General features: G+C 36.0%; 1 protein-coding gene across 4 annotated transcripts; it reads left to right on the forward strand.

Moving 5' to 3' along the window:
* Positions 1-5,186: 5,186 nt before the first annotated feature.
* Positions 5,187-11,863, forward strand: LOC111443556 (rop guanine nucleotide exchange factor 14-like). 4 transcript variants are annotated; one of them, XM_023081412.1, is made up of 9 exons: positions 5,187-5,590; positions 5,773-5,847; positions 6,267-6,369; positions 9,067-9,441; positions 9,556-9,710; positions 9,798-9,872; positions 9,954-10,223; positions 10,649-10,996; positions 11,383-11,863. In XM_023081412.1, exons 2-9 carry the CDS (start codon positions 5,833-5,835, stop codon positions 11,737-11,739), a joined length of 1,698 nt encoding a protein of 565 aa, XP_022937180.1. In that variant the 5' UTR covers positions 5,187-5,590; positions 5,773-5,832; the 3' UTR covers positions 11,740-11,863. The 4 variants fall into 4 exon arrangements, with proteins under 4 accessions (XP_022937180.1, XP_022937183.1, XP_022937182.1 ...); XM_023081414.1 differs by having other exon boundaries at positions 5,191-5,590; positions 5,773-5,842; positions 6,216-6,369; positions 11,383-11,739; XM_023081415.1 differs by lacking the exon at positions 5,773-5,847 and having other exon boundaries at positions 5,188-5,590; positions 11,383-11,739.
* Positions 11,864-12,473: the final 610 nt, after the last annotated feature.

A 12,473-nucleotide genomic window follows, 5' to 3' on the forward strand; every position in this document is an offset into this window, starting at 1 on the left:
ATAAAAAAAAAAAAAAAAAAGTCGAAGGCTTGAACGGAGAAGGTGGTAAAGAAAACCCATAATTAGAATGTGGGTATCCAAACTCGAGAAAGCAGAAAAAGCCATTTTAAGAATATCGATAAGAGAAGACGGAATAAGATTGAAGTATGAGTGCATACTGTTGCGAAAGCGAACCAGCAGCTCCAGGATCAAATATATATATTTTTAATTTACTTAATTGTGGTGTTTAATTAATCATAATTGTGTGCGTGTGTATTATTTTATTGTACTATTTTTATTAATTTCATATTTATCATGTTTTTTTACTTAATAATAACTATACAATTAAAAACTTTGATAGTGCTTTGAAAATTGTTTTATTTTAATTAAAGTACATTAAAATATATCTAAATTGAATTAATTTATTTTCAATAAATCATAAAATAAGCATCTATGGTTAATTTATTGTCCCTTGATAAATTTTGTGAGAAAAAAAAAAGAAGCATTTATAAGTATAAATAATAAAAAAATTGAAAAGAGTTTTAAAAATATTCACAAAAAATAAATAATATTTAAATTTTATATACAGAGACGTGCACCGTTGAAATATTTGTATTATATTTCTAAAAAAAACAATTAATTTCAGTGATGAGCCCAATAATTAGTAAAATAACATAAATGCCCCAATGCAAGTGCAATCAAGTATGGAATTGAAAATTATTGGTCCTCCCTGAATTGGGTAATTAAAATATGCCCCATAATAGAGAGAGAATCTTTACCGTTGAAATCCATGTGGTTGGAGACCTGACCACGGCAGTCAATTCCATGGACCTTCCCATTTAATTTAATTAATTAATTTATTTATTTTTACAAATTAAATTATTATTATTATTTAATATTTTATAACAAGAAAATAAAGGAATGGGCACATATAAGAATATTAGGTTGTTGTCTTTACCCAAATCAATTTTATTTTATTTTTTACAAAATTGTTTAAAAATAATATATATATAAATTAATATTCAAAATGTTAATAATTTGTGAGCAAGCTAAATATAGTAATAGTGGTAATAATGATAATAATCCCAAGTTTGTGGTGGTTTTGCTAACTCTTGTTCCCGGTGTATCATAAAGCTGCTTTAGAAGCTATTGGACTGTCGGGGAAACTCCTTATAAAACATCGTAAATAGTTGTCCTAAGTCCACCGCTATCAGATAAAGTTCTCTTTTGAGTTTCTTCTAAAGGTTTTTAAAACGCCTCTGTTCGGGAGAAGTTTATACACTCTTATAAAAAAATGATCTGTTTCCCTCGACAACGGATATGAAATCTCACAAGTTGAAACTTATGTTTGTAATGATAATTTCTCACAAGAAACTTCCGGGGAATCAGTTTATAGCCATAAATGATTTACCGTTTTTTTTAGGGAAAATATAATAATAATTTTTTTTGTTAATTTTTTTTTTTAATATTTGTGTTAATTCCCAATTTTTTTAATTTTGTAACTCTTAAAAAAAATTAAAAAATATATATATTTTTTTAGTTTTAAAAAATTTGGTTTGCTTTTTAAAATAAAAAAAATAGAGGATTGTTTATAACTTTAATTTAAAAAAATTAAATAATTATTTATAAGAGAGAGTTGGCACTGGAAAACAAAAAGCGCACGTGCAATTACTGTGACCACTGTCGTCCCCAACACGCACAGTGGCATTCTCGTAATTAAATTGAAATCCATGACCTTTTTTGTTAACCTCCACGCGGAAAAGAGGCCCCCGCTTGGTTTGAAATTAAAAACCAAAGCGCTATTACACCATCCGCGCTTGAAATTGAATCGCGACCGATGCGATAATCGCTCTTGCCACGTGTTCCAATCTCATTCGTCTGTTGCCACTATATATAACCCTCGCATCACGCAATCACAACCCCTACTCCTCGATAGGGTTCCACTAGCCTTAAATGTCTGAACTGTTTCCCTCTTTCCCTTTCTTTCTTATCTTTCTTCTTTTTCGTCTCTTTCATGGCGGTGGCGATTTTTTTTCACCCTCTCTCTGCCCTATTTTGGTTCAGTCATCGGCGGTCTCTAATTCGCTTGGTGCAGGTCGGGAACTGTTTCGCTTCTTGATCTTGTTGTTCATGTTCTTGAGTTTCCTCTGCTGTTAGGGGGGAAAATTTGGGCGAATTGGATCCCGCCTTGCATCAACTGAATCCGAGACCGCGATGAAGATTGCATGGATCTAGCGTCTTTTTCCTGATGCATTTTTCTTCCAAGGTTTGGATTGTTTTCGCTCATGAAATTTACTATTATTAAGATCTGAAAAATCCATTTCTAGGAGCTTCGTTATTGGAATTCGAAGGTTTAACTCACTTGTGCGGTCTAGATTTTATTGATCTTTACACGTTATATTGTTGGTATCAATGCGTGTTTATTTGACTTAATCGTTCTGGACGAATATCTGATTTGTGATTACTTTTGACAAGATGTTTGTGTGTTTTTGACGATTGATTTGGCGGAATCGATATTTGCTATAGCCTGATCTCTCTGTTTGGAGACGGTTTCTGGCCTTATTTCATTTGAAAAGTAAATAGTAATGGAACTAAAAGTGCTTTCGGTCAATTTGAACTAATCATGGTTTGTGCAGTGCGTCTATGTGGTCCACGTTTGCGTCATTCGCTTTCTCGATTCTTCGGTTTTGTAATTATTCCATGGATTCACAGTGCGTTTCGAGTAAAATTCCATCAACAATTATTCACTTTGGTTTTTATTATTGTTGTTACGTTTTAAAGCTATGTTCTCCCTCCGGTTTCTTTTAGCATCTTCTTTATCGAAATACTTTACAGTCTGACACCACACCGTCGTCGAATCTGTTTGTGTTCTTTGCCGACCCAGCTCAACAGAGCGTACTTTTGTTCCCTATATGTAGTAACTTTTTATCTGTGCATCTTTCTGAAGATGGTTATCCACTATTCTAATTGCAATTTCCTAGTTACCCGTTGTTACTCTCTTTGATAGGCATTTTAGAAAACCGTTAAGGCCTTTTTCTTTTCAAAATACTCAACTTGGAATCTATCTTCTGATAATACACAGACCCGTACTCTTCACTTTCTTTCTTTCTTTCTGTTTATTTATCTTTTTCTTAGTCGTTACTAACCTGTTTGTTCATCTTGGGAAGTTTTACTCTAGTATAACTTGATTTTTGTATGGAAAATTGGATTGCAAGTTTGTATCTATTTCTTTTCTATTAGATTTTATGCACAATCTTCTTCCTTGCATTTTGTAATGTGAGTTTTTTTTTTCCCCTCGCTATCCTCTGTGCTTGAGCCTCATAACCTATTACACTATTTTTACCATTAACTTTTGTCCACTGTTTCTGACATGATCCTCCAATTTCCCCATTTTTTAAATTTAAGTTTTATCAATCAAATTTTGCCCAAGAAATCTTTTCAGGGCCTTTCGGTTATCATCCTAGAATCTGATCTACTGTTGTGGTGGAATCTAATACATGTAAGGTTAGTCAGCTGTATGACTAGGATAGGAAGTTTTCTTATGTTTACAGCATAGGAAGTTTGTTTCTCGCAACCAAATTCTGTTCATTTCCCAGTAGGTTTTGGGTAATAATGGAATCAAATGGCTCTTTGGTAAAGTTTATGTAAGATTTATGTGCTAACCAATGCACATATTGGATCTCTAGTCCCACAATTTGTTGAACTAAAAAATGAACAAAAAAGAAAAAAAAGAAAAAAAAAGGAACAAAAACCAAAACACAATTGCTTGGATGATTATTTCAATCTTTTAAAATTGTAGGAGGCCTTTTTAATTGCAGGTGCATTCTGAATTGATTTCTTTTTATTTATTTGAGCGGTTGTTGTTACTCTCTTGCTTGCATATATAACACCTCTTTCAAAATCTCTCTTTAAAAAATCTCTCTACTCTCGTTTTCTAAAACCTTTTAAAATCGAGGCCAGAGATTAGAGGATACGTTGCTTGGCCGTAGGCAATGTAAGAATGAATTGGTTTAGGTCACTTGTTGTTGAAAAGTGAGTGCTGCACAATCGCAAGTTCGCTGTCATCAAAAGTGCGATTGTGCGATTGTGATTCGACTATTGAAGGAGTATTGTACAGATTGGAAGGTTTGTTGGCCCAGTCTGTGGGTGGACCATGGCTCCTCAACGAGGTATGTACAGTTCGAATGCTTAGTTGGTGGTGTTTGTATTTGGTTTAGTTGTGCTGAGACCAATAAATAAATAAATAAATAAATATATATATATATATATATATATATATATATATGTTAAGAATGTCGAAGAAACAGCGCCATTCGACAGTATCAAACTAAATGAAATCAAGCGAGTTATTCTTAAGAACCTTATTTTGTTTCAATTGTTATTTTGTTGTAAAGGAATTCGAGATGATTTTCAGACTCATTACAGCGCTGTCCTTTCTTATACTTCATTTTATGCGACTCTCTCCGACCAAGATTTGGGTATAAATTATTTGTTAGGGGCAAATTCGCTGTGGAGGCTCGAGGGCTTGTTTAAGGAAAAGCAACAAGGGGCGGGCTAAATGGACAGACGTCTTTTGGTCCCCTTGAGCGAGCTAGGTGATGCTTGTGTGTGGGGTGTGTGACAAAACAATGGAATGAAAATGGTTGGAAGCTTTATACCCTCAAGAGAATGGATATCTTGGGTTCTATATTCTACGGTAAAATAACATTGATATATGTAGCTTAATAAATTTGTTACTTAAAAATTCGTTTAATAGATTATCAACTCAAAAATTACAATAGAAATTTTAATTTAGAGATTATAATATTGGTCATGGTTGTTGATCCGTCAGCTAATTTAGAGAATTATAATCAAAGAATACTCTCTCCAATGGTATAATTATAAGTATACTATCTTTATTGGTATGATTATATGAATACTATTTTCATTGGTATGAGATTTTTTTTTGGAAGCTCAAAGCAAAGTCATGAGAGTTTACGTTCGAAGTGGACAATATTATACTATTGTAGAGAGTCCATCTAACTAACAATGGTCACGGTATCGATTATTATTATTAATTATTATTTTTTCTATTATTATTATTATTATTTTTTTGTTTATAATATCAGGAAAGGGAAAAAACAAACTAAAATAATTGTTTTGAAAATGAAAGTGTAATAAGAAACCGCCAAAACGGATCCAATAATCAGACTTGGGCCCCCGCCCATTAGTTTTTGCGGGGCCCACTTTTAATCCAACTGGAATTAAAATGCCACGTCAGATATGGCGTGAAATCTAACGTGCAGCCCCACTTTGATTATGCTTAAACGGACGGTCTAGATGGACTTGCTGCGCGTCGAATCACGCGCCAAAACTGTACGTAAGTTTCACGTCTATTCCATTTCGTACGGATCCTCTCTCTCTCTCTAAGTACTGACTCTTCTTCTCCTTCCTGCACTCTGTATATCCATCCGCCATTTTCACTCTCCCGAAGCTCTGAATGGGAGTGTTTTTTTTCGCTTCGAGTTCGGTGGAGCTTCCTGTGCAGTAGCTTTTGAGATTGAGTTTATTGAGAGATGATTCTCCGGCTCGGCCGTGAAACGCTGCTGTGAAATCCGCTTTCCGGTCTCAGGTGGTTTGGCTTTACATTTGCATTGTGCCTTATTTGCGCTAGATCCTAGGGCTTGTTGGTTCGAGGTTTTTCTTTGTTCCGTAAGACTTCACGATTCACTAGGATCGTTTTATTTGTTTTCTTTTTCCTACACTGTAATTTGTGTGTCGCATTTTTCCTGAATCGTTTGTCGTAAGCTACAGATATCGGAGCGATATTTGGCGAGGAAATGATGTTCGAGCTTTGACATCTTGTTTTGTTCGATGTTTAGTGGTACTGTAAGTCTATTGAAGTTTGCGACCTTTCTCGGCGCCCAACCTTGTGTTCCTGCTTTTTCCGGTTCTCCGAAGTTTCCTTAATGCATCTTTTGAAAACTGGATTCGTTTTCTTTTCCGTGATCTTTCTTTTACTTTTTGGTCCTGTTGACTTTTTCGTTTTCTTGATCTTATTATTTTAAACGCAAATCAAATGCTAATCATACATATATAGCTTAAACATCGACGGAAGTTGAAAACAGGTTTGATTGGATTAAAATTTCTTCGCCATCCATAGTATAGACATTCCCGTTCTAATCGGTGACCTCGTTTCATGATTTCATCAAATTACTCTTCCGGAAAGGACTAATTCTTGATCAATAATCATGTAGTGGGCGCGTGTTGCAAGTCTCAAGTGATGATCGATTGTATTTCCTCCACAGCCTCAAGCTTCCAGAAAAGATAACAAGATGATGTCGATGCGGAGAAGCCTGGCTTGCTGCACAAGGGACCGAGAAGTCAGCCTGGACATGGACGAGCAAGAGAGTGAGTCTTAGCTTCCCTTTACTATTTCACGCATCAGTACTACTTGCCTTTAAAAGCATCAAATTCAATTTTATTACTACTTTTGGCTTCTGCTAGATTTTAGTATACAAATCTCACTGTTAATTAAAGAAGTAGCTACCATGGATTTGAATTTGAAAAATTAGAAATAACTCCACTTGCTGCTGGGACAATTTTTTATTCGTACAGGTTTGACTAGCTATATCATTTTGAAATACACTCACCACGTCCACATGCTACAAAGGATTTTTTTTTCCCTTCCAATTTCTTTATTGCAAAGAAAGGGTATGGCGAAGTTGAAAAGAAAGGGGGCGAGGACGGTGGGCCAGGTAGAGAGTAAAGAACGTGCTTGTTATGGTTGGTAAAGAAATTAAGGGGGCTCTAGGGAAACGATGGGTCAGTAGGCACATATTACTACCAAGTGCTCCCCTGTCTCTTATTAGCCTGACTCATTGGTTAGACCCATGCAAGTTCTGGTGCCTTCAGTTATGATTCTGAACGCAGTATTTATTATACTTGAGGTCATCAAAACACGTAAAGCAGTATTTATTAAACGTGTGGGTTTCTAGTTCTATGCATTGACTGTTGGGGTTGTGTTATTTTCTTTTCCTCTTCATTTTTAAATTTTTTATTTTTTATTTTTTTATTTGAACTTTAGTGGGTGTTGGAGAGGAGACTGAACCTTCAAGTTTTATCTTATCGGTTGAGTTATGTTTGTCAAGAGAGAGATATCTTATCGGTTGAGTTATGTTTGGATTGATAAAGTGATTTTAACATTCAGGATCTTGTTGGGGAGGAGAAATGCTTCATTGAGTTTATTTATTTATTTTATTTTTACATTAATTTTTTTCATATTCATTTTGGAGATCGTCAAATTAGGAATTATATAAGTGCAACTTCAAAACTATGGGACATTGAGGGATTTGGTAAGGTACACTCGGGGACTTATAATTCCTTATGGACCCTTTTTAAAGGAATATTGTACTTATTCTAGAAACTAAAAAAAAAAGATGCTATCCTTGTTCAAACTCCAAATAAATAAATAAAAAAAAGTGTGGACTAAATCATCGATCTTTGAGATGGTGATTGGAGCTTTATTTACCGTGTTATGCTCAGATTGGCTGCTTGGGACTATCCAAATCCTTGGTCAAAGGATGATCATGTGATTCTAATTCTAATATAGTAATTTAAGATATTACAAGCCAAGGGATTAAATAAGCTAAAGCATTGAAGTTTAGCCTTTTCTATTTGTTTTCCTCTATTTTCTTTCCAGAAAAGAATGTTATTTCTTTGAATACCATGGTTATTTTGAGCACGGATTACGTATCGTGCCAAAAGTTTTAAATTTTTGGTTCTGCTGTGGACCCTAATTGATCCCCTCCGGGCTCTGTTTTAAAGATAACAGCCCTTGGTCCATGTGACTTTGTTCGTGCTTAGCACATGGGTGATGTGTCCAGGAGAGAAATCCGTGAGTTTAGATTTCTTCGGCTTCCTATTTATCAGTTTTCCACGGATGGCTCAGCGGGTGTAAAAATAATTTAGAAAATATAGCTCAGGTAGGAAAAAAAAGGGCGAAGAAGGACAATTGATGTAAAATTTTAGTGATTATTGAGCTTCCAACAAGCCAGACGAAGAGGACAAATTTTTGGGCGAAGAAGATCACATACCTTAAGACAAGTATCCAAATTGCCAGAAAAGACCAACTTTGCGGTGCGACTTGAGCCAGTTGGCTTTGGAGCAGTTCTGGATGGTCGTATTCTTTCTTGGAAGTAGTATGAGAATATCTAACTAGGGTCCAAATAACAATAATTACAGAAGTTTCTGCTTTCGTTTGGGCTGTACATCTTCTGATGAAAGTTAACCCCATCTCTCAGAAATCAATATAAATAGTTAAAATTTGTAGATCGTAATTGTTCTATAGTTTGTGTAAATGCCAAGTCCTAATTATTCTTAGAAGAGTTGCCTTTGCATTCGCATCTGCTTGTTGTACATATTCAACGCATAGTAAAATGTTTTTGGAACAGCTTCACTAGAACAAGTGTGGGCAAATTTTCCCACCATAGCTGTGGCTATCAGTTCTAATTAATAATTATTTTGCATCTTGACACACTTTATTCAACTTTTCTAGAACAGAGACCTGTCATTTGTCGTTTCTCCTTTCATTTCCAATGGGCAAGATCCACATGAGAATCCAGTGAAGATCGTTCCCATTAACTAATCCCTAATTGCCGATAGCTCAGGCCAAGTACTCCTGTTTAGTATTTAGCCCTCATGTCTGATTCCCTCGTGAACCATATTTTACCCTTAAGGAGCTAAAAAAACATTGAATGTCGAAATTTTGATCCCTAGATTCATCAGATGATCACATAATAGATCTTTCAACAACAGAAGGAATGATCCATAATTGGTGGATTTTGGAAGCCTAATTAGTTTTTTTCCCGAGGAAGATCAACGATACACTATTAGAAAGTCTTCACATCAATAATTATGAGCACAGCAAATTAATCATACTGCTTTGATATTTTAGACAAGTGTCTTTATCTTGTATCTTCTTCTTCATAATTAACTTGAGAATTCAAAAGAGCTTCAACTCTTCTCTTGATTGCTCGCTTTTTTGTTTGCTTAAATGTAAGATAACCTAAAGTTATTATTGACAAACAATTTTTCCGTGGGATTCAGGGATTATGACTTTTAATGGTCTAGAGAGTTGCGTTTTAAACAATCAAACCTATGAAAATGAAAGCGGATCGGGTACAACTGACTCATTGGAGGATCATGATTCAAGCTGTTCTTCTAGCAAGGATGCTTGTGGATCTTTCTCCTCAAAATGGTTGACAATGCCTAGGGACGAGCAGTATTTGGATGAGTGGGAACTAGCAGAAAGCCCTCAGCAATTATACATGAAAGAGAAACATGATCACACAGTTCAGGATTCAGACGTGGAAGCAATGAAAGAAAAGTTCACAAAACTATTGCTTGGTGAAGATGTCACAGGAGGGCAGAAAGGGCTCAGCTCTGCCTTGTCACTGTCTAATGCCATCAACAACCTAGCAGGTAGACAATACATTGCATTTCTAATTCATCATAGTGGACCCTTTTGCTTAAATATATCATGTACTTGCCATCCATTTCCCGTCTCGACCTCGAAATAATATTAAGGTTTTGCAGCCTCGGTTTTTGGAGAATTATGGAAATTGGAACCTCTTCCTGAGGAGAGGAAGAGTAAATGGAGAAGGGAAATGGACTGGTTGCTCTCTCCTACTCACTATATGATTGAATTGGTTCCTACAAAGCAAAATGGTACGAGCGGTAGAGTAATGGAGGTTAGTTGTGATTTAGTTGCAACTAGAACTGGGAAACATGTTTTTGAATCTCATATTAATGAGATTTTGTGCACAAATGTTCTGTAGATAATGACTCCGAAGGTTCGGGGAGATGTCCACGTGAATCTTCCAGCTCTCCAGAAGTTAGATTCCATTCTAATTGTAGGTGGTCTAATTACCATCCGTACTTGCTTAAATTATAGCTCATCTGCCTGAATTATATGCTGTTTTCTATTATTACAGGGAACACTGGATTCAATGGCGAAGACTGAGTTTTGGTATGCAGAAGTTGGTAGCAGGGCTGAAGGAAGAAGCAAGAGTATGGACCAAAGCATGAGGTGGTGGCTTCCATTACCACGAGTACCATCCACTGGACTATCTGAGAATGAGAGGAAGAAATTGCTCAACCATGGCCGAGTTGTACATCAAGTATTCAAAGCTGCCAAATCCATCAATGAAAGCATTTTGTGTCAAATGCCCGTACCAACTGTTATAAGGGAGGCAGTCCGAGCTGTGAGTATTCTCTATTCACTTATAGAATACAATTCTATCAGCTAAGAACCATCCATGAGTTCTTATCTTTATACTCCTTCATTTCATACTACAAAAATTTTCGCAAAATTGAGCATACAATGGTTGAAATATCGTGTGAGATCCTACATCGGTTGGGAGGGAAACGAAGCATTTCTTATAAGGGTGTGGAAACCTCTCCCCAACAGACGTATTTTAAAAACTATGAGGCTCATGACGATACATAACAGGCCAAAACGGACAATATCTGTTAGTGGTGGGCTTTTGCATTTCTGCTCTTACATGTGTAATGTTATACTTTTTTTTTAAAGAAAAATGACGCTTCTTGTGAGTATTGCATGAATATGTTGAACCTGGCAAATCTGAATATATGTCTAATTTTTTTTTGGCTACCATGAATTGAACAGTCTGGAAAAGCAAACCTGAGTGAAGAACTTTACAAGATTCTGATATCAGAATCTGGTCCAGCCGAGAACATGCTGAATCAGCTTAATCTAGAATCCGACCATGGAGTCCTCGAGGCTATAAACCGCCTCGAAGCTGCAATATTCACCTTGAAAGAGAAATACACCGAACAAAGTGGCAACAAATCTCCAGTTCGAACTTCTTGGCCTTTTGTCAAGGACAAAATGGCTGGTATGGATAAGTCGAAATTACTTGCTTGTCGAGCCGAGATTCTTCTACAGCTACTGAAATCAAAATATCCAAATCATCCTCAAACCTTTCTGGATATCTCAAAAATCCAATATGGGAAGGTATGTGTTCTTTCTGCATTCATTATTCGTCGAGTCAGTCGGTATATTATGTCGCCTTTTTTAGATAACTAGATTCTTTTATTACAGTATGAAATCTTACATTGAGATCTTTGTTGGATGGTAGTTTCGAGTACAATATTGATAATAAGTCGTAATAAACCCGAAAGCATAGCGCTCCGTCTTAAGGAAAAACGAAAACATAAAAATGTGGACTGAACTCTATGAGTAGAACCATTTCCCTTTCTTGAACAAACAGGGAGTTTTATTGTTTCATGGACACTGACTTTCCAATTTTGATAAAATAATGCTATGTTGGGACTCTTAGTTTTGTTCTTGTTGACACACTAAAACCAGAAATCACATCTGTTTCTATTTGTATTTCATAGGACGTCGGGCACTTGATTCTGGAAGCGTATTCACGGGTGCTCGGAAACTTGGCGTACATCATACTGTCTAGAATTGCAGATGTTCTGCAAGAGGATGTTATGTGCAACAACCCAAATTCACCTGCACCATGTTGTTTTCCAGGGATGAGTCTGTTGAACAATTGCAGGGATCAAATGTCTGCTCTCCATGCGTGGCAGCCGCTTCTCGGCCACCCGAACAGTCGTCCCAATATGACATTCTCAGCCAGCAAAGTCAGAAGAAACTCTCCGACTGCAAGTCCGAGCCGAAACCGAACATCGTGGTGCATGGGGAGAGAGGTTTGTAGGAGTGTTTCATCTGGAAATAACTCACCATAGCCTTTTGAGGTACATTGACACTTGCACTTTGTTCCTCTGGGAATTAGAGAAGCATACATATTTTGAACTCATTGTATATTGACTGTAAAGTTTAAAAAGCACAGTATATTTATAGTTTTGCGTATCCTGTCTATTTTTTTTTAGGGTTTTTTCATGGGATAAAAGACTCGACCCTAGGTCGAAAGCCCTCAGCTCATGCATCGATTTATCGAAAGAATCAATGTTATTCCAATTTCCTTCAATTGAAACAGGTGAGCTGTGTGACTTCGAATGAGGACCTCTTTCCCTTCTGTGCACTCTCTGTCCACACGGTTGCGTGGACGTCTCATCTCCAAGACTTGCTTGCTACGTATGGAGTGCCCCATGGTTCCTTGAGTGTCAGCCGTAGAGAGAAATGTCATCAGCTAGGTGCTATTGGCCACTAACCTGTCGCTCGTTGCCTGCTCAGACTTCGCGTTTCAAGTTGTCGTTGCTTTGCAAAATATTTCTTTCAAATAAATTTTAATACAATAACGTAAAACATTATTTTATAATGGAAAATATAAGACCATCTTCAAATTCAATATTAAAAATAAGTTAGCTAACGGAGAATGTAATTCTCCTTTTCGGATTTTGTTTAGCTAACCCGGATGAACTCTCCTTGCATCCTCATTTTTTATTTTATTTTATTTTATTTTATATTATTATTATTATTTATTTATTTTTGTAATTTACAAGACCTGGAAGCAAGAAAT

This window comes from Cucurbita moschata, unplaced genomic scaffold (genome assembly GCF_002738365.1).
Source record: "Cucurbita moschata cultivar Rifu unplaced genomic scaffold, Cmos_1.0 Cmo_Scf00005, whole genome shotgun sequence".
NCBI classification, from domain to species: Eukaryota; Viridiplantae; Streptophyta; class Magnoliopsida; order Cucurbitales; family Cucurbitaceae; genus Cucurbita; species Cucurbita moschata.